The 27,713-nt window shown below is 38.6% G+C and overlaps 1 protein-coding gene across 3 annotated transcripts in view; it reads left to right on the forward strand.

Moving 5' to 3' along the window:
• Window positions 1-27,713, forward strand: part of LOC309691549 (inactive dipeptidyl peptidase 10) — a 141,802-nt gene that overhangs the window by 103,378 nt on the left and 10,711 nt on the right. For 2 of the 3 annotated variants that reach the window (XM_082509277.1, XM_082509279.1), the window contains exons 6-23: window positions 445-497; window positions 766-847; window positions 4,069-4,189; window positions 6,041-6,195; window positions 9,420-9,517; window positions 9,604-9,727; window positions 9,822-9,860; window positions 10,962-11,069; window positions 11,511-11,602; window positions 11,679-11,726; window positions 13,329-13,450; window positions 17,478-17,525; window positions 18,895-18,996; window positions 24,681-24,750; window positions 25,037-25,231; window positions 25,310-25,364; window positions 25,469-25,568; window positions 26,083-26,141. In XM_082509277.1, the coding sequence (XP_082365403.1) occupies window positions 445-497; window positions 766-847; window positions 4,069-4,189; window positions 6,041-6,195; window positions 9,420-9,517; window positions 9,604-9,727; window positions 9,822-9,860; window positions 10,962-11,069; window positions 11,511-11,602; window positions 11,679-11,726; window positions 13,329-13,450; window positions 17,478-17,525; window positions 18,895-18,996; window positions 24,681-24,750; window positions 25,037-25,231; window positions 25,310-25,364; window positions 25,469-25,568; window positions 26,083-26,141 (1,671 nt within the window). The remainder of the gene's footprint in view (window positions 1-444; window positions 498-765; window positions 848-4,068; window positions 4,190-6,040; window positions 6,196-9,419; window positions 9,518-9,603; window positions 9,728-9,821; window positions 9,861-10,961; window positions 11,070-11,510; window positions 11,603-11,678; window positions 11,727-13,328; window positions 13,451-17,477; window positions 17,526-18,894; window positions 18,997-24,680; window positions 24,751-25,036; window positions 25,232-25,309; window positions 25,365-25,468; window positions 25,569-26,082; window positions 26,142-27,713) is intronic. The other variant, XM_082509278.1, reaches the window with a different exon arrangement.

Consider the following 27,713-nt stretch of genomic DNA (forward strand, 5'->3'; position numbering starts at 1 on the left):
CTTTATATAAACAATAACTAGTTGTCAACCCTTGGAAAACAAAATTAGCAGCATTTTACGTGAAAAAAATTCTAGTACATTCAGACTTCTCTCTTGCTTCAATAGAAAGCCAAAATGTTTCATTAACTTGTGTTCTCTTTTGTGAATGAAAGCAGAATTACCAATTAAAAGAACTAAAGCACTACCCTGCAATCAACAGTTCAGCTGCCATATCCCATTGGAGACTATAGTTTCCTCACCAAATTGAAATGGTTGCATGTGTGTCTTATTTGCACATAAACAGCATATCACACTGTTATTAGCAGTCTCCAAGAGAATAAAGACGACTAAAATACCATGAAAAATGTCAAAAATATTTTGTGGTGTGTTTTCTACATTAGTCTCAGAATGTGAATTTGCTGACATTTGCTGAAAAAAATTTTTGTTTGTGTGTTTTATTTTTAGGTCTACCAGCACTCTTTCCTGGCATCATACCTCCTCTACAATCTATACACAAGGTAAGGAAACATAGAAATAAATCCTAAATAATATAATGGGATGATTTCTTTTTCAGTTGACCATCCTTTAAGAGCACCAGTGTCACACATCTTAGGACAAAAATGTCAGCATGCTATCTTTAACAGATGAATATAATCTTATATAATATAGGTTAAAAGTTAAACTGATAGTGCAGAGCTAATGTTCACCTCACTGAGATTTCAATGACAGTGTGTCAGTGATTGCTAGACTGATTTTGTGATACTTTTATCATTACCATTACATCAGGGAGGTGCGGGAGCTCAATCCTCCAGAGGTGTCTGACTCAGTGCTCCAGTTTGCTTCATGGGGTGTTCGGGGTCAACAACTGGTAAGTGACTGTAGAGCTTTATAAAGGTCACTAAATCTTAAAACAACCATGCTTGAATTATATTCTTAAGCTTTTATTGATTCAGTGGTTAGTTTACCTCAGGATTTATTCCCTTGGTTTCCATAGGCTTTCCTGGATGCTTGGTTTATAGGTTGTCACATTAGCTAAAGCAAAGCTGTTCTTCCTGAAGTCCACCAAAAATTTAAAATGTAATGTTGATGTAAAACTGTTGTTAAAGGGTTTTATACACAGCCCCACACTTTCAGAGGCTCAAAAAAGACTGAATAACTGATTGATGAGCAGTTTTGTTATTCACTGAAGCTCTCAATATGAGGTCCACAGGAATGTCAAGGCAAGTTAGAGATGCAATCACTGGGACAAAGAAACTTTAAACAAATCTGTCACAGAGATAAAATCAAGAATCTGGTTCATTCTTTAAAACAAGAAATGGACACAACAAGGACCCCTTCACAACATCTAACTGAGTGAAGAACATTCTTGTGCATCGTTTTCTGTCTACAGTCCAGAGATACTTTTATGAATGGAAATACAAAAGGCTCCAAAGGGCAGGGATAGCTCAGTAGGTAAAGTGGTCGCCCCATGATCGGAAGGTCGGCGGTTCGAATCCACTTAACGGCTACCCTGAGGTACCCCTGAGCAAGGTACCGTCCCTACACACTGCTCCCCGGGCGCCTGCTTAGTGGGCTGCCCACTGCTTCACTGAGTGAATGGGTCAAATGCAGAGAAAAACAAGTAATTTCCCCATGGGGATCAATAAAGTATCCATTATTATTATTATTATTAAAACACCGGATAAACTCAGAAACAATAAGGCAAGATTAGAATGTGCCAGAGAACATCTGAAAGAGCCTGCAGAGTTCAGAAAGAGAAAACAATCCTTGGAGAAATGAAACCAAGATGAACTTGTATCAGAATGACAGCAAGATAAAAGTATGGACAAGGAAAGATAAGCAAAGCAAAGCAAAGGCTTCAAACTGGACACATTCAAAACCAATCCATTATTCAACATCTATTTAACCACTGATTGCAACCCGTTAAATGTAACTTATCACACTGCATTTATTTGGTATGCATCTCTTCCTCAGCCATTGCAGCACAGATCATTCCAGCCCATAATTCTTTTCATCTCATAAATATTACAGTTAAACAAATGCATGCAAAATATTCACAATAAAATCCTGCCTCTGGATATGAAAAACAATGCATAAATAAATCATCCTTGAAGAGTCAGAAATCATAAACTATATAAAATGTAATTTGATATACAAGTTTAAGCTTTTCCAGTGACCACCCAGACTGCAAATGAGCTATATCCCATCCCATCATGAATTTCTTAACATTGCTTTAGGCTTCAGGCATTTAGAAATAATTGCGACACAAATCAATTGTCAAGCTAAAAAAGCAAAAGCAAACATAATGTCATTCATTTTCAATCAGAAATGAAAAAGATTTTTTTTGCATCTCCATTTAGAATTGTTGCTTTTAGATCATTATGAAGTCAAAGTTTCGATAAGTCATTATAGGAAAAAAAAACACTGTAATTGGCTTGTTTTTCTCATTTTTCTCTGTGAAGTCTAGCCCCAGTGCAATCAAAATATTTAGTATTTTGGTGTTTATTTTTGTATTTATTTATTTATATCAAAAGCTAACTAACATTTTTTAACATTTTAACAACAACAAGTCAATTTTGCCTTCTTCAAATGTATATAGTTATGATTATTACATAGATCTCAGAGGGTCAAACTGTTAATATTTGTGGATTCAAAGATGCAATAAAAGCTATTCAGTTCAGAATGCAAAAAAACAAAAAAAAGAAAACAAAAGAAAAAGAAAAAAAAACTAGAAATCCAAACCCACACACTAAATAATGCAAAGTATCGAGCACCATGGGAAGGACACAGATGCTTCACAGATGGACAGAAATAAAGACCTGGACTAAAGGGAAGGATAGCATTATACACACACATACGCACACACTGAGGAGGACCGAGTGAGAATCTGGAAGGAAAGCAGGCATGGTTGAAGATAATCAAGACAATAGCAGGGAAAAAGTAAAAGTCAAACACGAGAGACAGCAGCAAACTATCAAAGCAAAGCAGGAAGTGGTCACAAAGAGAAGGAAACTCACACAAAATAAAATATAGAAGAACACTGGACAGGCAAGAGTGATGTAAATCTTCTTATTATTTCATGAATCATGTTTTACAGGGTTAAGACATAAGATTAGGACAAAGATCCAAAATATAATCAACACAAGAATTAACCCTCAAAAAATAACAGCCAATGCTTCAAATACTGGAATACAGAAACCCAAACTCGAATCTATTAACTAAGCATTCAAATCCTAAGCCATCAGGACCAGAATATAAACTAGTTTTTGATATTTTATACATCACACGATGATGCAATCAGTGGAGAAAGTGATCAGCAAAAGAACTCAAAGATCTGTGAACAGAATGAGATGGAGCCCAGGCCTTTATGCATGCACAAAGGTTTGAAATTTTTCTTTGCTCAGCAGGGAGAAAAAACAAAACAAAATCCTGAATAAAGATTGTTTGTGACTTGAGAGAACAGACAAACTACCCTTAAACCAAACAATTATTGTGAGGAGAAGTCAGTTTCACTAATCAAGCTGTTGCTGAAAGACATCTTGTTGGGCGACTGGAGCTCTCTGTGTGAGTAATGCCTCCAACGTGCCATGCATCATGCACCGAATAATCAGTCCATTATTTTCTCCAGTGAAGACAAGGAAGGTAATTAAGCATTCGATAGCATATTTATCTCGTTTCCTCAGTATTTATACCTGCCCCCAGTGGAAACTGTTCACCAGGAAGCCCTGCAGCAGTGTGTCACGGTGCTAATGACAAAGTAGTTTTCATTACTTATGAGCTCTCCCATATTTATCTGTGTTAGATGAGCCACTCTCTGAGTGTGTTTTTATCAATGGACCAGTCGCAGTGATCCTTTACCTATTTGTTCAGTGGAGGTGTTCCATCACCTTGGCCCAAAAAGAAATTGGGCCATAATTTTAAAACTAGTACATGTCTAAAAAGCAATGCATCTTAAAATACATGAAATAAATCAAGCTTGGGGACATAAATACAAGCTGGTATTATCTTTCTCTTGTTTTCATACATTACGGTATCTTCTCTCTTTTGTTTACTTAATACATTAACTTTTTTATTTCCTCTATTCCACAGGTGTACATATTTGAAAACAACATCTACTACCAAATGGATGTTCAGAGCAGCTCGTGGAGGCTCACATCATCTGGGGAGGAGGGGGTTGTCTTCAATGGCATCTCAGACTGGCTCTATGAGGGTAAGTATGAGGCTGCAGGGTCGCAAACTGCCACAGAAAAGTTTCTGCTTTTTAGTTCACAGCTACTATTCTGTAAGATTCTGCATGCCTCTTCAAGAAATCTTTGTAATGAAAGTACAAACACTAAGATCATTTTTTTATGGACTACATTGTTTTTGTTTGATTTGTACCATCCTATCTTAATCTACTATACTATACTTAATGTACTACTATCTTTTCTTTTTCTATTATTATCTTAATGTTAAATCCTAAACATATATTAACATCCTATTATAAGAAGTATGTACCATATCTCCTCATCAACAAGCAGGCCAATCTGAATGAAACGTTCCACAAACATTGTCAGACATTTTCCTGTTGTTGATGTTGTTGTGTATTCATCATCCCCCTGCAATCAGCAATGCAGTTTTGTTCAAGTCACCACTAAATACAGACACTGGCCTGCAGGTTTGGTGATAACTAGTTCAACTCACTCAAAGAACCTTCAGAGAACTTCTGTCCAAACCTTCTGCCACTTTTAAGCTTTGTAGTGTTAGACTTTTCAGAGTTTCATTGTGTAGCTCCTTGCTGATGTTTTACATAAAATGTCTGTTAAAACGTTTATTTTTAAGTGCTGAACAGACAGATATTACCTTCAGACAGATATTTACCTGGTAGAGAACAAAAACAGAAAAAAGACGCTGAATTTCAAACTCATTGGTCATCATGGAGAAATTATAGGAGAAATGGATGTGGTAGTCCCACTCAGCCTTAGTAATGTGCAATAATGTACAGTAACCACTTATTAAGAAGGCAACATGTATGCAGCTGTGGAAAGAAACCTCTATATGGGCAAAAGGTTCTTCAGATCACTGCTGATGAGATCGACATGAGGTAACAACAGAAGCAAACTGATTTTAGAAGTCCCTAACCTAAGTCTTCTTCAATCTGTCATGTATGCTGGCACTGGACTCAAAAGGCAGGACTCTGAACTGTGCAATCAAACAAGTGGGTTTATTTACAACACCGGTGATATGTACATATGTACAGTGAGATGGGGAGAAGAGGGCTCCAGGGATTCCAAGGCTAGGTCCAGAGGTGGGAAAAGGGGAACACACGCTCACACTCCACTATGTACAATCCAAATCCAGATTCCACACCGTCCACTCCAACACTACGCTCACTCTGGAGAGTGAATGCTCAACTGGGAAGGGTCCAGGGAAGACAGGTTCAGGTCTATACAAGGGAGATTGAGACAGATATCAGAGAAACACTCAGGAACACAGGGAGATCAACAAGAGACTAAGCCAGGGTACACTAACACTAGTAAGTGCAATGCTCCAGTGAGGCACACCACTCCAACCAGGCTCCTTAAGTATGGTTGGTGTTTATCAGCCGTGATAAGCCACACATGCGTGTGCATGTCTGTGAAGATCAGGTGACCACTGGAGTCAGGCAACACACCCCAGGACAGCCACTGGTGGATCATGACATAATCTTTTACAAAAATAAGCTTCTTTTCATATACAGACTTCAACTGCCCAAAGATCAGGACCAGAATGAGTGTTTTATTGTAGCAGATCTTGGATACAGTTACAGTTTAAGTTCAAACCAACCTGATAGGACTATTATCTGTGCGTTTTATTATTTGAGTTTGTTTTATTGTAAATGCATCCAAATAAATGCAAATAATATTTTTTATTTTTATGCAGTAAAACTGTACTTTGTTTAAAGTCTCACCACTTTTCATTTAATTTTAAAAAGTTGATGTAAAAATCTGAGTATTGTGTACATTGCATTTAAAAAAATAACTCATTAAACTTCCATTTCTTTTGACTTGGGCTTTCAGATTGTTTTGGTTTGTCTTTGCAGAGATGGTACTGCACACTCAGGTGGCCCACTGGTGGTCACCAGACGGCTCCAGATTGGCTTACCTCACCATCAACGACTCCCTGGTCCCTACAATGTTCCTCCCCCGTTTCACAGGCTCCCTTTACCCTAGAGGGAAAGAGTATCCTTATCCAAAGGTGGGACTCATAAAAGTCAAGCTTAAACTGTGTTTAATTATAAAATTAAAGGTAGTAAAAACTTGACATCACTGCTCTGATGCTAGGCTCAGATGTGCTGTTCCACCCAGAATAACCTGCATTTAGAGTAGTTGGTACTGTATAACCAGCTGAATCCACTATAACCTGAAAAGAGGATAGTGTTCTTTTTTATTGCAGCTATATTGTATCAAACCGGTGCGATCAGTAATACAACTACTGGCTCTCTCCTTAAGCTGATCCATAAAGGTTAGCGAATCCTTTTGTTGTTTAATTCATGCTAGCGCTGCCTTGCTCCCTTTGAAGAGGGATGGCTGCAGGAATCTGTGGCACTGGGAGGGAAACAAGCATGATACGCTTCAGCAAGGCAAGTTAACACACCTCCCATCTCTTGATGTGGATGTTTAGCGTATCAAATGCCTTTTAGATGGGAGATTGGTTGAGGAAAACTGTCAGAATGAGGGTCATAAGGTGGAGGGCAACCTCATTTGTTGGTTTAGACCTGACCACAGATGGGGAGGAATGGAAGGAAGATGTGTTGTTAATGAAGCACTGCTCCTGATCTTAGAATTGCCCATCCAGTGAATAAAAAAAAACCTACATTGACATTTTGTTGCTTACACCCTTGAGAGAGGTCAGAGTTGAGATATTATGGGACTAAATGAAGCAGAGATTTAATTGCTTTCTCATTCATTTTGTCTTTGGGAGCAGTGATGCTGCTCGGCAGTCTGACAGTTATACCTCTGGGCCAGTCACTCTGGGATACATTTGTGTGGGTGTCTCCTCTGTGAGTGAATACATGGTAAAAAGCACACCCCAGTGGGAGTCTTTTATGGACACATTATTAATAGTGACAAACTGTTCCACACTGCACCCTGGCCTATGCTAGATTTTCCTGACCAGCCTCAATGTGTGAACAACAAGGCCAGAGATGCACATTGGAAATGCAGTATTAAAGTCGTCTCAAGAATTGTATCATAACTCAGTCCACAATCGATGATATTGCTATGGTTTGTTTTTATAGGCAAATAATTTAAGAGAAAAATGAGCCATTAACCAGCCTATGTGGTCGGTTGGATTTTGGGAGTGTAAGTTTCTGTACAAACAGGTCATTTGAGCTGAAAGCTAAGCAGCTCACCATAAAAATGTTTGCATTTATGTGTTGTTTTTAATATTCATCATCTCATTTTATCATGTTAGCATGCTTAAATTTGATAATTACATTGATAGTAGATAGCACAGTCCCACTCCTGACTTAATGAATCATTAGTCAGAACTCCTTAGCATCATATTTGAACAAATCCAAAGTATAAGTTTTTAATGTGCATGGTTAAAGTTGTGATCAGGCAGATTTTAACTGAAGCCACACTTTTTCTGAACACAGCTGAGCAGTTGTGGTGCTCAGAGTATTAAAGCGAATCTCCTAAATGGGATATAAAATTGCAGTTTGACAGAGGGGATTTTTGTGAGTGCTTAAACAGTTTAGAGGTAGACGTTGTATGTTTAAAGGTAAACCAGCATTGGTACAGTTGCATATGCAAATTTTGCTAAAAGCATGGTTTGCTAATGGTTTCACTGCTAAAGGAACAAATAAAGTAGGTATCTAAAGAAATGTATATTGGTCGTTAACAGCTGCAAACAGATTAACAAGTGAAATTAATGTAACAAATATGATAGGATACAGTTCACTACTGTGAGAAATTGGCAACCAGTACAGACAGTATACTACCTCTTACCCTATGAGAGGAAGGGCTAAGCTACACCCACCTTCCAACTTGATATTTTATGGCCGGAATAGCCGGGGTGTTTGTACGGCGAATCCAAAAGCAGAAAAGGGAAAGACGGAACTGAATCAAACTGAACACGTACATGGGAAACATGAAACTGAGCAGTAGAAATAAAACTCTGTGACATGACTTGACGTGGAGACAACAGACAACCCAACAAAGAACAGAGGGAGATAGAGGACTTAAATACACAGAAGGGTAATGAAGGAAGCAGAAACAGCTGGGGAGACACACTGAACATGGAAACACTAGACCTTTTCAAATGAAAACAGGAAACATAGAGAGACACAGACATGACAACCAAACTTGACAATAGGACGTGGAACACACAGACATGAATTACATGACAGACTCGGGGAACAGAAAGGAACACAGGGAGAAGGACATGGGCAACGGATAAGGGAGACAAGAGGGAGAGGGAAACACAAGGGGAACCTGCATAGACAAGGAGCTCACACATGACAAACAGGAAAAGACTCATGAAGGCTAAGACATAGATGAAACATAGACTACAATACCACTCAACTAAACCCTAACTAAATAACAACACAAGTTTGCATTCATGCAGGTAACATAAGAAAATCAAAAATACAAAATAAACTCAAAACGTTGGGTCACAGACCCAGCCCCTGACAGGATAAGTGCTTAAAAAATGTATGGATGCACGGACGGATGGATGGTTAAAATGGTTAACTATGACTTAGAATTGCTAAACACAAAATTATAACAAGGCCACCTCAGCTAAAAACATTAAAGTTGTTGTTGAGGGTTTGGGGTTCTGGCTGAAGGGACCTTAAGATAAAAGACAGTTGGTAATCATCTCTCAATATTTTGATTATCACTGGTTACATAAACTACAAAGTAGTAAGTTACTGGGTTACAGTAGTAGAAAGTATATAAAAAACATTACTCTTGCTAGTTTTCAGATGTGCTTATTTCATCAAATTACTGCTCTATCATGTCTTACCTTTATGTGGCAAATGTGATCAACAGAACAGGATGGAGTTTTCCCCCCCAAAAAATGTATCTTCACAAGAAAAGAAAGTGAAGGATTGGAGAAGACATGAATTACGACAAATTACTGTCATCTTTGTGATGTGTTGCTTTGTATTTTTGAGATTTCCTTTGTCATATAGACTAATGAGCTCCATTTTTGAAGGATGCTTAAGTGAAGGGAAACAACTGACATGCCCAAGGGGCTGCACAGTACGCAGCACAGTTTGTTGTCTACCTTTTTAATATTCTCATTGTATTCCCTTGTGAAGTCCTATTGGCATAAATGAAAGCACATAAAAATAGCAAACAATTACTCAGTGTTGACTCCGATCCCTTCGTTGTGTGCAGTGTATTGTGGGTTTTTACATCAGATTTGATTAGGATCCTGAATATAATGATAAAGTTATGGTGTGTTCACTTTAGATGTGCCAAATCAATCCGTCTGTCAGACTCTATGTCGTCACTCTGGATGGCAGCGCTCTCACAACTGAACTGAAACCTCCTGACAGTTTTGAGAAAAGGTATGACTTAACCCGTTTATGGGACGTAACACTAAAATTTTGATGATTCGGGCTTGTTTTAGACACCATTTGCTTGTCTTCCCTAGTGAGTTTTACATTACCATGGTGAAGTGGGTGACAAAAGAGAGACTGAGCGTACGCTGGGTGAATCGAGCTCAAAACATGTCTATTCTTTCACTGTGTGATGTAACACAAGACATCTGTACAAAGGTTAGAAACCTAATTATCATCGATAATTCCTTAATCTTCAAAAACATAGTAAATATATACAGGTTTTATAACCTTATTTATCTTTTCAATTCAGAAACATGTGATGACATCGGACAAGTGGCTGGATCGTCAGGTGAGGACTTTAGTCAGTGACATCCTAAATAGTTTTTTTCTTCATTTATTTTTTTGTAAGAAATGCTTTTAAGATACTACTTACTTTTAATTTAATGTTATGGGACACATATATTTTAATTCTATATATAGCTGATTATATATTATATATCTATACATATATCAGCTAACAATGCTTTGTATTTAGCTTGCAAAGATTAGAGGCATTTTCTCCACCCAGTAACGAGTGATAACCTCATTCATTTCCCTTAGATTGAGAGCCTCAGCAGAAAACTAACAGTTGCTCTTTCTGACCTGTAGCTGTGAACTAGTTTTTCTTAGCTTCTAGGTGGTTCTTTAAAATATGAAGTAGAGCTCTTTAGCATGCTCTGTAGCTGCTGACAGATAAGTATAATCATTACTTGTCACCCTATCAAATACTTCCACAATGTAAAGGTTGGGCTGTTATCTTGCTAGCTGACCTTGCTGACATCACTGTAGGAGTGGAGACATTCCACTTGTACAGAAACTAGATTTTCTGTTCCCCTCTTTTGTCACAACAAAAGTTAACCTTTTAACAGTGAGACATTGCTCATTTGAATAAACAGTAAAAGAAAGTAATAAATACCTGATCTTATTGCACTGCACTGATCTTACTTAGGACCTCCAAACTAGTGACTGCAGATGGCTGCTCCTCTCCAGGCCTGGTTCTGCTGAAGGTTTCTTCCTGTGAAAGGGGAGTTTTTCCTTCCCACTGTTGCCAGAACACTTGTCCATAGGGCTTTATCTGATTCTTGGACTTTTCTCTGTATTACTGAAGGGTGTTTACCTTACAATATAAAGCTCCTTCAGGTAACTGTTGTTGTGAATTGGTGCTATATAAATAAATAAACAAAGTGAATGGAAATATGGCAGATCAATTGGGATGCAAAAATGATAAGGTGGCTATAATGACCGATTCTCTTATAATCATTTTTTGTAAGACGACAAAAAATGACAGCATTAGAAGGAAACCTTCTAATGCTGTCATTCTATTTGAAATTAAACTAATGAAAGTGAAATGATGCTCCAGTTATTTTCTTCGTAATGATATCATACATTTTTTGTTTATTTTTTTTCCTAGAGGGAGGAGCCAGTGTTTTCCAAGGACTGCACAACATTATTCATCACCATGCCCTTGAAGCACGGTGGCAGCGGGACATTCAACCATATCACTATGATCTCCAACCAAGTAAAACTTTTAATGAAATGAATACATTTACTCAGGTGTTTTCAGTTTCCAGTTAAAAGCTTTATGTTGGTGTGCTTGTTTATTTTTGTTCCCTTATCTGTCATGCCCACAGGAAAGGGCTTACAATTATTCATGCAGTTCATATGATTCCATTTGGAAGTCTCATCATTTTAAATTACATCCTAACTGCATTTCCTGAAACACCAGATACTAAAGAATACATTTACTTGAAAAAATTAAGCACAGTGTTTTATGGTAGTTCCACTGGAAGCAATACTGTGTGCCAGATTAATGCATCTTCCTGCAGAGATAATAAGCAAAGTCTGAGATTGAATAAAAGGGTTAGGTAGTAACGTTAACACCTTTAGGTACACAGAGTGCAATAGAAGTCATGCTAACATAGTTTCTCTGTTTTGTTGTGTTCTTTCTTACTTTTCTCAGTCTGACAGTCAAGAAGTAAACATGCGGCACCTGACCTCAGGAAGCTGGGAAGTCTCTCAAATTCTGGCCTATGACGAGGGCACAAACTCTGTGTAAGCATAAGTTACTGACACTGTAAGATTTACACTATGATAATTCTTTGCAGCTGATTAAGTTTATGTCTTTCAGTTATTACCTGAGTACAGAGACAGGAGCTACTCAACATCACTTGTACAGGTACCTCAGCAATTACTCAGTTTTCGCATGAAGACACAATCACACATGAAGCAACTATATGATGTTGTGGAAATACCTTTAATTGGTTTCTTACTAAAACTTAGTTTACAAAATTCTAAGCAGATTAGTTAAGACACAGGCAATGACATCACCCACTGGTTTTTGAACTCTGTGATAAGACTTCATGATAACTTTCAGCAAACGTGAAGCCATTCTTTCTTTCATTAAAAGAAAAAACAAAACTGAAGCACAGTCTTGTTGGATCGGCCTTTGTACAATTAACCAAAAACTATTGCATCGGACACCAGGCAGGTTAAATCTAGTGGAAATCTTTTGGATGCCATGTTACCTATGCAAAACCAAAACTGGCATTTTTCACTGTGGCTTGCATATGGATTAAAGAAATAAAAGTCCACATGCTGAGGTGATAGCGCTAGACAACACCAAAGCACCTGCAAATATCCGGTCATCCAATAAGTATCAGCAATGCAATGGAGACAGGTCTGTAGATACAGTACAGGTGATGAGTTTTGGTTATACTTCAAATTAAAGTCAGAATGGATCTTAGGTACTTTGAGTGCAGTATTATTGTTGGTGTCAACTAGGCTATTTTGTGTATTTCTGAAAAAAAAAAAAAGATTTCCTGGGATTTCTACCACAACAGTTAGGCCTAAAGGAGTTTAGTGAGCCTGCTGGCACAAATATACAGGGAGCAGAAGATCCAAAATAGGAATGTTGCGTCTATAAGAGGTTGAAGGAGAATGGCCAGACTCGTTGGAACTGACAGAAAAGCTACTAGGCTACAGAAGCCTTTGGATGTCATATTATTACCTGTTACTACTGTGATGAGCAAAAAAGCAGTTCAAACTGAACAACACATCCAAAGTTGAGGTTAAAGGCCTACAACAGCAAAAGATCATGTTATCTTTCACTCTTGTCAGCTACGAACAGAAATGTGAAGCTCAAGTGGACAGCTTTAGAGTGAAAACTGTAACCTGGTCTGATGATTTCTGCTGGACCGCAGATGGTGTGTCAGTATCAAACAGCATGAATCCATGAACCAAACATGATCGGTGTCAACAGTCCAGGCAGCATCAGAATAGTGATCCTTATAAAGTGTTTGGTGAATGCACAGATAGGAAAGTGTAGCTTTTTCATCCTCCGCATCAAACCAAAAATGATGCAACATTTTCTTTTATATTTTGGCACACAAATCTCCAAAATTCTAGTTGATTCACTGTTATGAAAGCATGGCAGTAGCACTAATCTAGCTTTGTGATGAATAGATTTTATTCTGCACTCTGGGGGCCCATAAACTATTGTAGAACAGGACAGAGCAGTGAGATAATGATTTATAAGCTAGTGAATAATATCAGTGTAAGAAACATGATGAAAATATGTCATTTCTCTTTGTGTGTAAGAATTTGATGTCATACATTAAAACAGTTGAATGAAAGTCCATTTCAAATTACCATGTCTTACTTTTCCTCATTTTATCTTTTGTCTGCAGCTAAATAGACTGATTACAACTCAGAAAATATAAATCATCTATACTAGACTTGTTTTGTTCTCACTCAGCTATATGTTGTTCTCTTTAAACAGGGTCTCCAGTGTGGATCCGTTTCATAAAGAATGCCTAACCTGCTCCCTTTTCAAATCAACATGCTCCTACCATGATGCTGTGCTCAGTCCCACCTATCAGCATGTTCTTCTCAACTGCAGAGGTATCGCATGTAGCAATAACACCATAACCAAGTGCTTTATATCAAGGTTACGATATCTGAGCAGCTGAATCTGTGTGACTTTACAATGTATCTTTACTGTTCTTCTAGTTGCCATTTTGGCTCCAAAGTGGGGGAAAAATAAAGTTTAGTTTTCCTGAAATTTATTTTATGCTCTTAGGGGGTAATGAAAAGAAAAGGTTTACAAAAAATGATATGATATGAAAGATGAAATAATGTGGATAGAGGCTTCAGTAAAGGCGAAGGTGACTGGACAGTCACAATGAGCACTACTATTAATGCATATTTCTCATTCCATAGGACATACACCTCATTATTTCACATTATGCGCACAAACCAAGAGCATGAAAAAAAAGCTACACTTCAACTTAACTAAAATATTGAGAGGTGGTTAAAGTGGGACAGAACTGTTCACAATGGCGTTCCAGCACCTTCAGTTAACAATATTACTGGTCAGTGACTTAATTTTTTTATATGTTGCAGACTGTCAGCATGGAGATACCTGATTTTTAATAAGAAAATAATGAAATCTAGGCTCAACAAGTATTGCAAATATCTTAGGGTGACCATATTTTGATTTCCAAAAAAGAGGACACTTAGCTCAGTCATGAAGAACTTGCTTAAAGAAACATATTAAACATATTTAAAAGAAGCCTTCTCTGTGCGGTTAATGAATTATGAAATAAAATATGTCATATAGGCTTTTACAAGTCAACAAGTGCAAAAAAACCCCACTTAAAAACCTCTGGAATTAATAATGGTACAGAAATAATGCCTCATCTGCATAAGAAAAAATAACAGTACTGGGTCGCTATGAAGGCTTGATTGGGACAAAAAAATTGACCAGTGCATTTTGACTAGAGACCGGCCCACCAGGTATTATAGACAAAGCCATAAAGACTGTCTTGTTGGTATATGTATGATTTCTATACATTTTACATCAGATAAAAACTTTGGTTGTAAGATTCAGGAAATTATTTATTAAAAGCGAGACATTTTAAATGAGAAAAAGAAAGAAAAGTATTTCTTTGAGCCCCCCTTTCCCTGTTAATGCCCTACCTGGCCCCCCTGGCAAAACTTTGCTAGACCCGTCCCTCCACAGTTACCAGCTGTCAGCTACATAGAAAAGGATCCTGGTGTTATTTGCCTCTCAGAAACAGTTAATAACTTCCCTTCAACTCATTCGTGTCACCTTAAAGGTAACCCTGTTTCTCCATCACCTGTTCAGCTCTGATGATTCATTAAGGACATCTCCTGGTTTCATCTTCATGTTTCCTTCTCACCACTTATCCAAACTGATATCATATCACTATCAGTAACATTATAGCACCGGCCCAGCTGTATAGAAACTCTGTCGTGCTAGCTAGTACGCAGTACGAGTTATTGTAACTGACTATAAAAAGTCAGCACAACGAAAATAAACTCCACCTAAACTTGGTTTATATCTGACCCAGATAGACTGCAGGTCATAACTTCTTACCTGAAGTTTAGTTCACCCGACACTCGGCCGCCTCGAGTCTCTCCTCCTCCTGTCTCCCCTTTCCCTCATCCGTCTGCTGGCCTCTGTGGAAGCTACGACATAGACACCACCAAACAACCGAGTTATTTTTACACATCTGCAAACATCTGGCCAATCCACCACCTTTCATTGTTTATACCGTTACAAAAACAACAACAACAACAAAACCATTGGCCCGTAAAAAAAACAATCACCATCAGCAAATGCCCGGTATGCCCGATGGCCAGTCCAGCTATGGTCGGTAGGAGGGAAATTTCTTTTGCAGTTCGTCTGAAAAGATGCACTTGCGCTTTGGGGTCTTTTAAACATCATTAGGCACGTTGATGCGCGCTGTTAGTCCCGTCTGTGAGCGCAGAACAAGCGCCCACAAAACAGCAGTTCGGGGATGACGTCTCACACATGGGTCCTCTGTCGGAATATAGGAAAAGGAAATTTTTATCAATCTCGAAAATCCCCCCGGACGCCCCGGACAGAACGTGAAAAGTGGACATGTCCGGGGAAAAGAAGACAGTTGGTCACCCTAAAATATCTACCAATTCTTACATTTCTCTAGCAAAAACTTCTCATGACAATCTGTGCAGTCTAAGTAGCTTGGAAAGGAAGTGACTGGACGGGACTGAAGCAAGATGTGAGTGGGGGTTGAGGCACTTGGGAATGGATCTCAGAAACGCATTGTAGGTGGCAGACACTTGGTGTCTTAAGCCATACCCTCTATCCAAAGATCATTGTTCATAGTGGACATGGGTTCTTACACTTCTCTTTCAAACCATCTGTCTTCTCAGTCCAAAATGTGAACATTGGGATCTTTGAAAAAAGTGACCTTTATCCTTTAGATGCACATGAACAGCTGAGTCTTATCCTGTCAAGGTGGCTTTTCTATGTTGTGCCATGTATTTATGGAGTGGATGTTAGGTTTCTCCCATGTAGAGGTCTGAGCACTCCCCACTGCACTTCACAGCATACACTATGTGGCTTAGCTTGTGTTTGGGACCTTTGTCCTTGGGATGAAGCAGCTTTTGTCTTAACCTCCACTAAGGTTTAAATACCTGGGACTCTCTCTCTAGTTTAAGAACTGAAGAGGCTTCTCGAATGAGAGAGGAAACATCTTCAACTTAAAGAAGTCCAGGGGAAACTTAAAGAAGCCCAGTATCTCAAGCTCCTTAGGAAACACTGATCTGAATGACGGAGAATCTGTACAGAGACAAGCTATGCAGTTTGTCACAAAATGTGTCTGCTAGCGAAATGTGTGAAGCAGGCTGTGATGTTTATGGGCAATGTTACTGTGTATGTCAAGGGTAAAGACATCATAAATGCTTATATCCTCAGAGAGCAGTGAATTTTGGAGTAGAAGCACAGGTCAACCTGTGCACAAAGAAATCTACTGGAGTTTAACAAATTATTATGTTACTAAGTATATATCTAAATATTTATTTTCCCCATGCTGCTCTGCTACACCTCATCTTAGGGTTCCCCAACCTGCCAAATCCTACTTTAATCCCTGGTCATGAGGCTCTATGGATGCATCTGACAACCAGCGTGATTGGCTCACATCTTTCCATTTTGGACCATTGGTTGGATTTTCTAAGGCAGATGCAGGACATCTGTCATCGTTGCATTGCATCTTTAGAATTCTCCCATAGATTTTTGCTCAGCACTCATTGAATGGTTTGTCACTCTACTATACCATTTCTGGAGGGAGTCCATGGAGAAGACAAATAAACCAGTTTCCTGACCAAAGTTATGTTTGATTGAGTGTTCAGTGCACAATCTCTTGTGATAACCTAAATTATGTTTGAATTATCCTTAAGATAATTAAGTTATTATCATGGACTGGGGCAGAGAGCGGACCCAGATGCAGGAGTCAGCAGACAAATTAAACTTAAAATCACAGCTTTTGTCTCACTGTTAAAGAAGGCAAAGAAAACAAAAGAAAAAACAAATATGGAGCTGCAGGGTAGGAAGTACAAGCCAAACCAGACTGACAGAGACTACGCACAACATGAGGAAGGATGTGACAAAGAACAAAGGGAGACAGCCAATATGTACACAGAAAGATATTAGGCAGAGTGGACACACCTGGAAGTGCAGCTGAACAAAATCTAAGTGACAAGTTGGGTACAGGGGCAAGAGTGGGAAGACATAAGGTAAATAAACATGGAGACATAACTGACTTCCAGAGATACAGAAATAAGACTAGGACAGACTAGACACCAAAAGGAACTAGCAAAAATCCAACTAGACACCAAGAACTAGAAACAGAGATAACAAAACTCATTAGGTTCACAATGCTGGGTCAAAGACCCAGGGACCATGACAGTTATAGGAGTAAAAGAAAATGCCATTGAGGCCTATTTTTATATCTATATCTCATTTGCTATTCTATCATTCTTTCTAGTGTTCACTTTCTTCTTTCTTTCCAATGTCCTTCTAAGGAAAATACAACATTGAGAATAAAACACAGAACTAACTAATATTTAAACATTTCTACAGGACCTGGAATACCCCAAACAACTCTCCACAAACTACATGATATGAACAGTAAGTTTTCCTGCACAGATACACTTAAACAAATCTACTATTTAGACTTTCACTCATTACATTTATATGGGAGCCCAGATAGATTTTTTCCACTGTCAGTACACTTTGCCTGTCTGAAAAGTGCATTAATTGGTCAGCACACGTTTGCAGATTAAGTCTGTGAGACTAAGTCATTAAATCATCATTCAGCAGGTTTACGTAATCCTATAAAATGGGCATGAAGATGCAATTAGGTGAAGCATTAAGTGCTTGAAATTTTGTTGAGTATATATCAGAGGCACTCAGAACAGCCTCTGGGGAATGATCAACTTCTTCCGCTACTACAGACTTCCAGATTGAGAGTTGGTATTATCATTTCACATTTTTATGTAGTGGAACATTTGTCCAAAGTGCACTGTTCAAAGTGCACAGAAATTAATACAACTTGTTAAATTACTTGGACCTCAAAGTGTGAATGAATCATGTATTCAGGACAATCACTCCAACTGTCATTGTGATGTCATAGCTTTGCAACTTCGAAAAAGACTCAGTACTAAGCAGAATCTTAGAAACTGTAGAAAATTTATGTCAAACAGATTTATCTAAAGTGAGTGTGTCATGAAATGATGTAGATATGCCATGAAAAGAAGTTGTTTTGTATCCTCAGATCCTTAGTATTTTTATATAACTTCTAAAAGCCTTTTTACTTTACGTTTTTACCAGATAGCATGACAGCAAACTTCAACTACTGACTCAAATACGAACACAGGCAGATTAAGAAATATTCAATAATGTATGCTGACAGTAGAAAGTTCTACATGAAACTGGCAGGATCAATTCAAGAAGCAATAAAAAAAAAGAGAATCATCTTTTTCCAAGACGTCACAGCTCTAAGACATCACAACAACACGATTGGTCAGTTGCATGTGTGGGGACAACAACCATATGTTACTTAAGAGTGCAGAATCTGGAATAAAGATGAAATAAAGGTTATTGTAATGTTTAAAACTGTAATTTTGACAGACAGACTCAAGGATTGTCTGTCTGCTGATATTATGTCAAAAATTATTCTTTACTAAGCTGACAGAGTGGTCACAATTAGATGTCAGGAAAGAAAATGTGTTTGTTTCAGTGTATTTAGAAACACTGTAAGATTAGATAAACAACAACATTCTTCATCTAAACACATGAAAGGAACAGGAGGACATATTGTTGATTTTCTTGTTCTTGGTATAATTATAAGTGTCAATAAGATTTTAAATGAGGTACTCTTGACGTGTTCAGTTTCTTTTTCCTAGTAATTAGCAGACACACACAAGCTTTCTTTAATAGATGTTATATTTGTTGCTTTCTTGTAAGTAATAGTAATTCTTCTTGTGCTGTCATCCAGCAGAGCACAAGATTCTGGAAAATAACAGAGAATTAAAAAATGCACTGATAAACAGGACAATACCCAAGTGGGAAAGAAGAACTGTACAAATCAACAACTTTGGTAAGAAACTTTGTTCCTCTCTAATGATGTGCAAAAGTTGTGATTTGTAATAACGATTTGTTCAGATTCATCTTTGAGCTTTTGTTTGGTTTTTCATTGTCTGTGTATGCATGAGTAGACATTTCTTATCACCACTCCACTCTAACATTTTCTCCCATGACGATTAATGAGTAATAACAACACTTGGAAAAACAAATTTCTTCTTCTGCTCCATCCAAGTTCAGGAAACTCAGTTGTCTGACACTGAAGAGGTAGGGTAACTGTAACTTGTTTCCTTAACAGCATGTAAAGCAATAACTGAGATAGTTTCCAGCAAATTACATCCCCATGAGCTCAGTAGTTAAGATCTTTTTAGGATAAACATACCAGAGTGAACAGGTGCAGAGCTTTGTTTGGTGATTATGAAACAGCCCTGAAATCATAAGCACAGCCCTATATTGTATCAATTAGAAGGGACGGCTCACCATATGGTTCCCTCTCTCTAGTCTGTGTTCACTATTAGAGGCAACATGATACATATTTAAGGACTTCTGAGCGGAGTCAGATGGGAATCCTGTCATCGTAAAAAAGCTAAACAGAAATAAAATCACAGGCTTACTTTTCACATAAACCGCTTCTTCTTTCTCAGGGATGAGAGAATAAGGAAGAATGGGAACAGAAAATCTGAATACCTTATCAAAAATAAACACAATGTAAATTTGCATAAAAAATATTTTCTGTCTCATGTGCTGTCATACAAATGATATTACCTAAAATATAACTGCACCAGAATTTGAAAACGTATTATATTACTTGTGTCTCCCATCACAAATTACCATCTTATTTAAGTGAAGAGGTTTGTGTACTCTAGTGAGCTATGTTCATGGCGGCAATTTGCCCATGCTAGAGTCTTCCAAGGCAAATTGTTTCTAAGTGAAGAGCCAAACTAAGTGTAATCCGGTTGTTCAGTGATGACGCGACGAATCCTACTTCCGGGCCTAAAGTAGTCTGCGTTTAATATGGCTTTTGTGTTGTTAACATGTTTAATGTTATGTATTTTCTTCTATTTGATCTCAAAAAGCTCCTAAAACAGTCAGTGATCACTGTTGACCTCCCTCGGCTTTTATTACCGCTAATCATTTATTTAAGCTCAGTTTTTAAAACCTTAGGATGTAACTACAGCCCAGCCCATGCAGCAGTATATGAATGACTAACCTCGTATTGTGGATGGATTATCTCAGTTGTTCTCCTGGCTGAAGTTTGGTCCTTTTACAGTATCCTGCCATGCGATTACATTTGTTCCTGACCACCGAGAACACTCACGTTAACTTTTATCGAGTGGAAAAAAAGTTAGCTTGTTTATATTATGCTAACATAGCTGTGTCGCTAGCGGTCACGTAGCACATCATTATATACCAGCTAGCCCAACTTCAGTAACCCTACAAACGTCACTGCTTTTTAGTTTTCTGTCTTCATTTATGCTGGAAGTGATAACAGAGCTGTGCGTTTTAATTTGTTTCCAAAATCCCGCAGTCAGGACATGCTATATTGTATTTAGATAGAAGCTAGCGAGCTAATTCCCTGCTAACTTCTAACTCCGTTAAATGTCATAAATTCCGTTTTCATGGATGCCTGGATGTTAAACTCAATTGTTACACCTGGTAGAGCAGAACGCTGATCATTTTATTAAAGATGAAAGACTTTAGACAGCTTTTCAACTCTCAGTAATGCCATAGTGATCGTTTGATATATGGACCTGCAGCGGAGTTTAGGTCCAGACACTGATAGTGACGTCAAACTGAACAACCGGATTCAGGAAGAGGTATGGTAAAGGATTGGGGGCCCCACAATGGAGCCAGTCCCAGGGGAGGAGCTCAAGCTGGTGGTTGGGCCTTAGCCCATGGGGCCAGGCTCAGCCCATATGAGCCACAAGGGCCAGCCTTCTTGTGGCCCTACTACCTGAAGGAGGTGCCAGAATGCTGTACAATACTTCCCACCCACAATGTATATATACTGTATATAGTGGAAGTTGAACTGATGGCATAGCTTCCCACTGGAAGGAATAGTTCTAGGATCTCCTCAAGCCCACCAATATGCCTGTCTGTAGTGGAGCCAGTCTGAGGGTGATTGTTCTCCACTTCAAGAATTTGAGTGAGTTGAGGTAGTTTGGAAATCAGACAGGGATGTCTCTTCGATCCCTCCAAGGTCAGGTGTTCCACACATGCTCCAATGTGAGGAGGCCTGAAATGCTTGGAATTTTTTGGCTTGGGAATTCTATTGATGAATGGATGGATAACTGGCCTGCAAAGTGGCAAAAGAAGAATTTATTCGTTATTTACATAAAAGTTCCGATTCTTATGAGTATTTTTGGCAATTCCTTGCCATCAAAATATTCCTAAGTCTCTATTTTTGTGATTGTCTTCTACAAATGTTAACTAAAATGTTCACCATCAGAGGACAATGTATTACCAGACTATCTTAGTTAGACTTGTAGTCAAGACCGCCTAAACCAAGACAATACCAAGACCAGAGGGTTTCGAGACCAAGACAAGACCAATACTAAGACCTAGACAGACCGAGTCAAGACGAAGACCGAGACCGAGACAAGACCAATACTAAGACCTAGACACACCGAGTCAAGACGAAGGCCGAGACAAAAAAAAAGTCTTTAAACTTCAGCCAGATGCTGCTTCGTTTATGGGTGTCGGGCATATTTATGTGTTTTTGCGATGCACTCACACAGCCTTCCTCACCGCTGTCTACTGTCTCACTGACTTACAGAGAGCACAGACGCACGCTCCACTTGACTGTCGCGTCTCTCACCCTCTCTGTTTTTCACATAATGATATTATCCTATATCCTCGCATGTGATTGGCCACAATATGGAGGGATTGGAGCATAGCTGAGCCACTGTGTGAGAGCTGAGCAGCGAAAGGAAATTAAGTGAGGAGCCGGCTCTCGTTCAATGGGAGTTGACTCTTCTGATTCACTACAAAGCACTCTCTAAGCACGGCTCTTAGAGCTGATGTTTTTGCGCATGACACATTATCGAACGTTACGTTGTGTGTCATGGATACTGTTGACTCCAAATCTCCCGACCACTATGTCGATCTGAGGCAAGTCCAAGACAAGACCGAGGGATCCGAGACCACAAGAACAAGACAAGACCAAGACCACGTAAATGTGGTCTCAAGACCGGTCTCGAGACATCCAACTCTAATCTTAGTGTAGTTGCCCAATTGTGCAGTAGGAACAAAAAAAGTGTACTGTTTTGCCTGAAACTTGTCAAACATGTTAACAGTGTCTGTCAAATTAGAGAATTAGTGATGGATGATACATGACTCGCATCAGTAGCGTTTTTGATACGGGCGACACGGTCGGTTGCCCGGGGCGGCATCGTGGTGGGGGGCGGCATCACGGGCATCGGCAAAAAAAAATAATTTTGCTCGTACTCATGGTGCCCCGACGTCAGCCAGCACATTTTGTGAATGGCATAGGCACCGATCGGCTTTCTATCGCACATTTGCTGGGAGTAAGGGCGCCCTCCATTTGCGAGGTACTTACAGCAGGGAGGAGAGGGCGGGGCGGCGGGGGATTCACTGACTGGCTGGAGCAGCATCTAATAACCAACTCGCAAAATAAAACAAAATAAAAACAAACCAACAAACACAAAAACACCAGACATTATGACACAGAGTTATAATTTGCACCAATGTTTTTTCGAAATTCTGTATGCGAAAAGTGAGCGCGAGAGAGTAAAAACATACATGATTTACTCATGAAAGTGGCCACTTTCTCATTACTTTCATATATTTTTTTAGTAAGTATACAAAACATACAAGTTTCATTATATAATTTTTCAAGGGATCTTATATGTGCTTTTCATACAAGTTTCATACAAGACAGATAAAAACTTTATAAGATTTATATATATCTTTTCCATATGGGCACATTCACACACTACATAGAAATACACCCTAGACAAAGCGAATCTGTGAACTAACGTATAGGTCTATTAGGTTATGTTGTGGTGATTGCTTCAGGATACATGACCTGCCATTGGATAATGGCAGGTCATGTATCCTGAAACAATCAGAATCATGTATCCTGAAACAATCAGAATCATGTATCCTGAAACAATCAGAATCATAATCAGAATACTTTATTAATCCCTAAGGAAATGATGTGGGTTACAGTTGCTCCAAGAAGAAATGGTAAAAATAGCAACAGTAACAGACTAAACTCCAAACAATCCATTATATTACAGATTTTACACAATTAAGAAATAGCACTAATATATGCAGATCACTCAATTATAGATAGAGGGAGTGTTCACCCGGGGCGCCAAACAGGCTGGGACCGCCACTGACTCGCATCACAAAACGGCAAGCATTACCAAATAACAGCTTTTGTCCTCCTAAATTGGGAAGAAATGTGATGTATTTAGCTTCTTACTCAGCATTGGCACTCAATCATTTACACTACAAGAGCTGTTTCCAAAAGTATTACTGAACTCCTGTTTTTCTTCTTTTGCTCTTGTTTTGTTTGCATCCTAGCATGGTTTATTCTATTGGTGCATTATTCTCTTGGTGATGGTGGTGATAAGGGTCAATTATCAGGTGTTTTAGCTGTTGCTTGCTGTCCAATTAATAAGTATAGGTGCCTTCTCTGCCTCCCCGTCATATTTTATCTTCCTCTGATGTTCAATTTAGGATACTACAATGAAGAGCTACACCATCTTGCTTGGGCTGGTTCCTTCTTCCTTCCTTCTGTTTACATATATGTGTAAAATCCATTATGTCCCCAGACTTGGAACATAATTAGGAAATAAGGGTGATTACAGGAGACCCCTTGTACCCTGCCCACCACCTATTTGACCCACTGCCCTCTGGTTGGCACCTCAGGTCATTCAGTCCCCACACCTCAGGTTTTATAAACAGCTTCTTTCCCTGGGCCATTCGGACTGGTAACAAACACTACCACCCCCACACACTACACCTGCCCACCCACTCTACTAATCTGAGCCATGGTCTGAGTAACCCTGATCACTCAGGCCATTCACACACAGACTCTATTCAAACCAAGTCCTTTGCACTATTTACAAGCACTTTATTCTCCAGTGTGTGCATTTTGTCTTGTTTTACATATCTTCCTTTAGTTTGTATATTTTTCTGCTGTTTGTTATTTATTCCTGCTGTCTTGGCGCTTATATTTTATTTCTGATCGGTTGGCATGGAGCACCCACAATTTTGTTGTACATGTACAATACCAATAAAAGACTATTCTATTCTATTTTAATCTATTGTATTCTATTTATCAAATTAAACTTTGATGACCTCATCACACATTATGATATTATATAGAAAAAAGAGAAAACTTCCATGCACTGTCCACTTAGGTGACTCAAGTCACGCGGTCTTTGATTGTCAACTGAATTAAATGGTACCATTTAAAGGATGTACTAAAGCTAAAATGAATGTAAATCTTTTCAAATACCAGCTTTGTGCTACCTGCCTTGACCTCTAAAGTCTCAGTTCTTCTCCCATTTCTTTTATTAACCAATAAATGATGTGTTGACCTTGCAGCGCACAGAGCTTTGATGTAGTCTGAGGGATAGATGTACATGCATTGCATATAAAAATTTATTCTGAATCTTCACCAAAATCTCCTCTGGACTGAATGCTGAACACTGATTTATTTTGCAGCACTTCGCCTGGAGTTAATCGTCCCGATAGCTTTGGATGAAGCGAAGGAGTACCCACTTTTACTTGTCCTGTACGTAACTTTGTTTTAACAACTTTGAGAATGCCTCATTGTCGGCCTTACTGCTTCAGTTGAAGTGTTAAGAACTGTAGAGTGAGTTTATACAGTGACTACAGTGAAATCCCAACCTAAAGATAGGGACCGCCCTCCTCTCCAGAAGAGTATAAGAGTAATGTTTTAGAGGCCATTAGGTGTTTAAAACATAATGGTTGTTGTTATTATTTCTTCAATTTTTGTAGTTTATTTTGCATCCTTTCATGAAAACTTTGGCGCTCTAAACTCTTTTTGCCTTCCAAAGTGACAGCACCCCTGGTGGTCAGGCTGTGAGTGACCGTTTTTCCCTGAGCTGGGACTCTGTTCTGGTCAGTTCCAATGATGTCATTGTGGCCCATCTGGATGGGCGGGGCAGTGGCTGCCAGGGTCAGAGGATCTTACACGAGGTTTTCCAGAGACTGGGAACTGTTGACGTTCACGATCAGCTCACAGCACTCGAGTATGTATTGGTACAGATAATATTTACATACAAACTACGTACAAAATGACATTTAGTTAATGTTCTTTTAATTTTCAGGCATCTGGTAAAGCTGCCCTATATTGATGCCAACAGAGTTGGAGTTTATGGAAAGGTAACAGCCTCTTTAACTGAAATTAAAACACGCATAAAAATTAGCAATTTATTTATTTATTTAATTCTTTTTTCACAAAAACATTGTTTTCTATATTTTTTTAGGCATATGGAGGCTTCTTGTCCACACTCCTGGTCCTTTCCCACAGCTCTGTGTTAAGGTGTGGCATTGCTGTCACCCCTATAACAAACTGGAGATTGTATGGTAAGCTTATTCAAGACTTTACAATAATATTGTCACTAGTTATAGTTATGACTTACGAATACCACGTTAAATGAAAAATTCAAGTTATGAAGGCACTGAAGGGCAATATTTCTGCCCGTGTTTTGCCCGTGTTACGAAATCCGCTGGCTGTGATTGGCTGAGCCCACAATGCCTACAATGCCCACAATGCCTTCCGAATCATGTGACAACCCCTTTGCTTTCGTACTCGCGCTTAGCTGTTTCACTCGAGTGTTGTTAGCTATTATTAGCCTATAGCCTATCGTTCACTCAAAAGGCGAGATGGGTGCTTCGACTTACGAAAATTTTCAACTTACGAAAGACCCTCGGGAACGAATTAATTTCGTAAGTCGGGGTTCCACTGAGCAGTAAGATTGGTTATTAATGGTCACCATTTGTCCACCATGAAGTGAAGAAGTAATATTAAATTAATCATGTGTTAATTAAAACAACAATGCCATGTCTGTTAACAGTTTTATTCTGGTTTTCGATAAAGGGTCTGCCTTCACTGAGAAATACTTTGGCTTTCCAGCAAGAGAGGACCACAAATACCAGGTACACTTGTATGTTAGTGGTGGGTTTTTGGGTTATTATGTTCCATATAACATGTTCATATCTAGCTAATAATTCTTATTTATGTCACAACTCTAATACTAAATACAAGAATACTGAATGCAGACACTCACAGATTGATGACGGGATTTAAAACTTTCACATTAACAGCAAATACTTACAGGAAACACTTCAAAGGGGAGAGTTGTTTTTTTTTATCCCTTTAATTTTTTTTTCCTGTAAGTATTTGTGGTTCAAAAGTGAACAGATGGTGTAGAAGTTACCCAGGTAAGTGGAAGTGATAAATATGTAAAGGGACAAGACTGGGTTTAGTGGTAGGAAACCAAAGATGTTGCAGATGTGGCATAGTGTGAAAAAGCACTGAACAGTGCAAAAATGCACAGTTAGTAACTAACCACATGAAATTAACCCTCATGCAAGTTATCTGTCAGTGCCACAACAGAATTTCTGTAAATCTACTTCTATATTTGCAGCATACAGCCCTCCATCTCTTTCAGAGTTTTCATACAAACTTTCACTCTTTTTGCACTTCATTTTTTCCCCAGTTATGATCAGTTTCCAAGTTTTTGCCTCTGAGAAGAAAACCCATGCCATGAAGTTACCTCCACCACGATTCTGTGTATCAAAGTATTAATAGTTGATAACAACAGCTGATGGCACACGTTGTTCAGTTTTTGATTGATCAGATCATAGTATATTCTCATTTGTTTTTTAACTTTACATTTAGCAAACACTAAGCACTATCGTGCTGCACCTTTTTATTCAGAGTAGCTACATACAGACCTGGCTGGTATAGTACTGCTAAGGTGGTCATCATTCCTTAACCTCTTTCTGCAGAGAAGTTCTTCAAATCTTTATGTTTGGACACTAATAACTTCATTTATGAAAGCCCTCATTGTTTGATCATTCACTTTGGTTGGACTCCTGTCTCTCTGAACATTTCCGATGTTTCCAAACAGTCAGTGAGGTCACGATGCTCCCTAGAACACTTAAAGTTTCAGTTTCTGTGTTTCCCTTGATCTTTATCTCAGCACAGTGAGAAGTCTCCAGTGAGTTTCTTGTACTTGCAGGCTTTAGGTTAAGTCCTGCAGTGTATATAATTTATAATGTACAGTGTAAGTCATGGGATCGTAGAAAGGTGTGTCTGTTTTTATAAATTTTGCCTACTAGTTTTAATTTGTCAATCACAATCAAGTTTTCACCACAATTTGCAGCAGCAAAGGGATTACATACTTGCAAGCCATGCTTGCAAAACCTTCATTTTGTTGCCATAATTTAGTGAGTGCACACTGATTGTGGAGAATTTAAAAAATGTATTATCCCTGTGCCTTTTCTGAATTTTTGCTAAAAATAAATATGTGTTGATTTTTTTTTATTTTGTGCCGCTGTAGAATTCACTTCTTCTCCAGTAGTGGCTGAGGTTTATTTGTGTTGCTATTTTTATGTGCAGCCGTCAACTATATGTGTGTATATATATATACTAGGGGTGGGGGAAAAAATCGATTCTGTGTAGTATCGTGATATTTTGTTTGCTAATAATGTATCGATACAGGG

The sequence above is a fragment of the Aulonocara stuartgranti genome (assembly GCF_965226115.1).
Source record: "Aulonocara stuartgranti genome assembly, chromosome: 16".
Taxonomy (NCBI): domain Eukaryota; kingdom Metazoa; phylum Chordata; class Actinopteri; order Cichliformes; family Cichlidae; genus Aulonocara; species Aulonocara stuartgranti.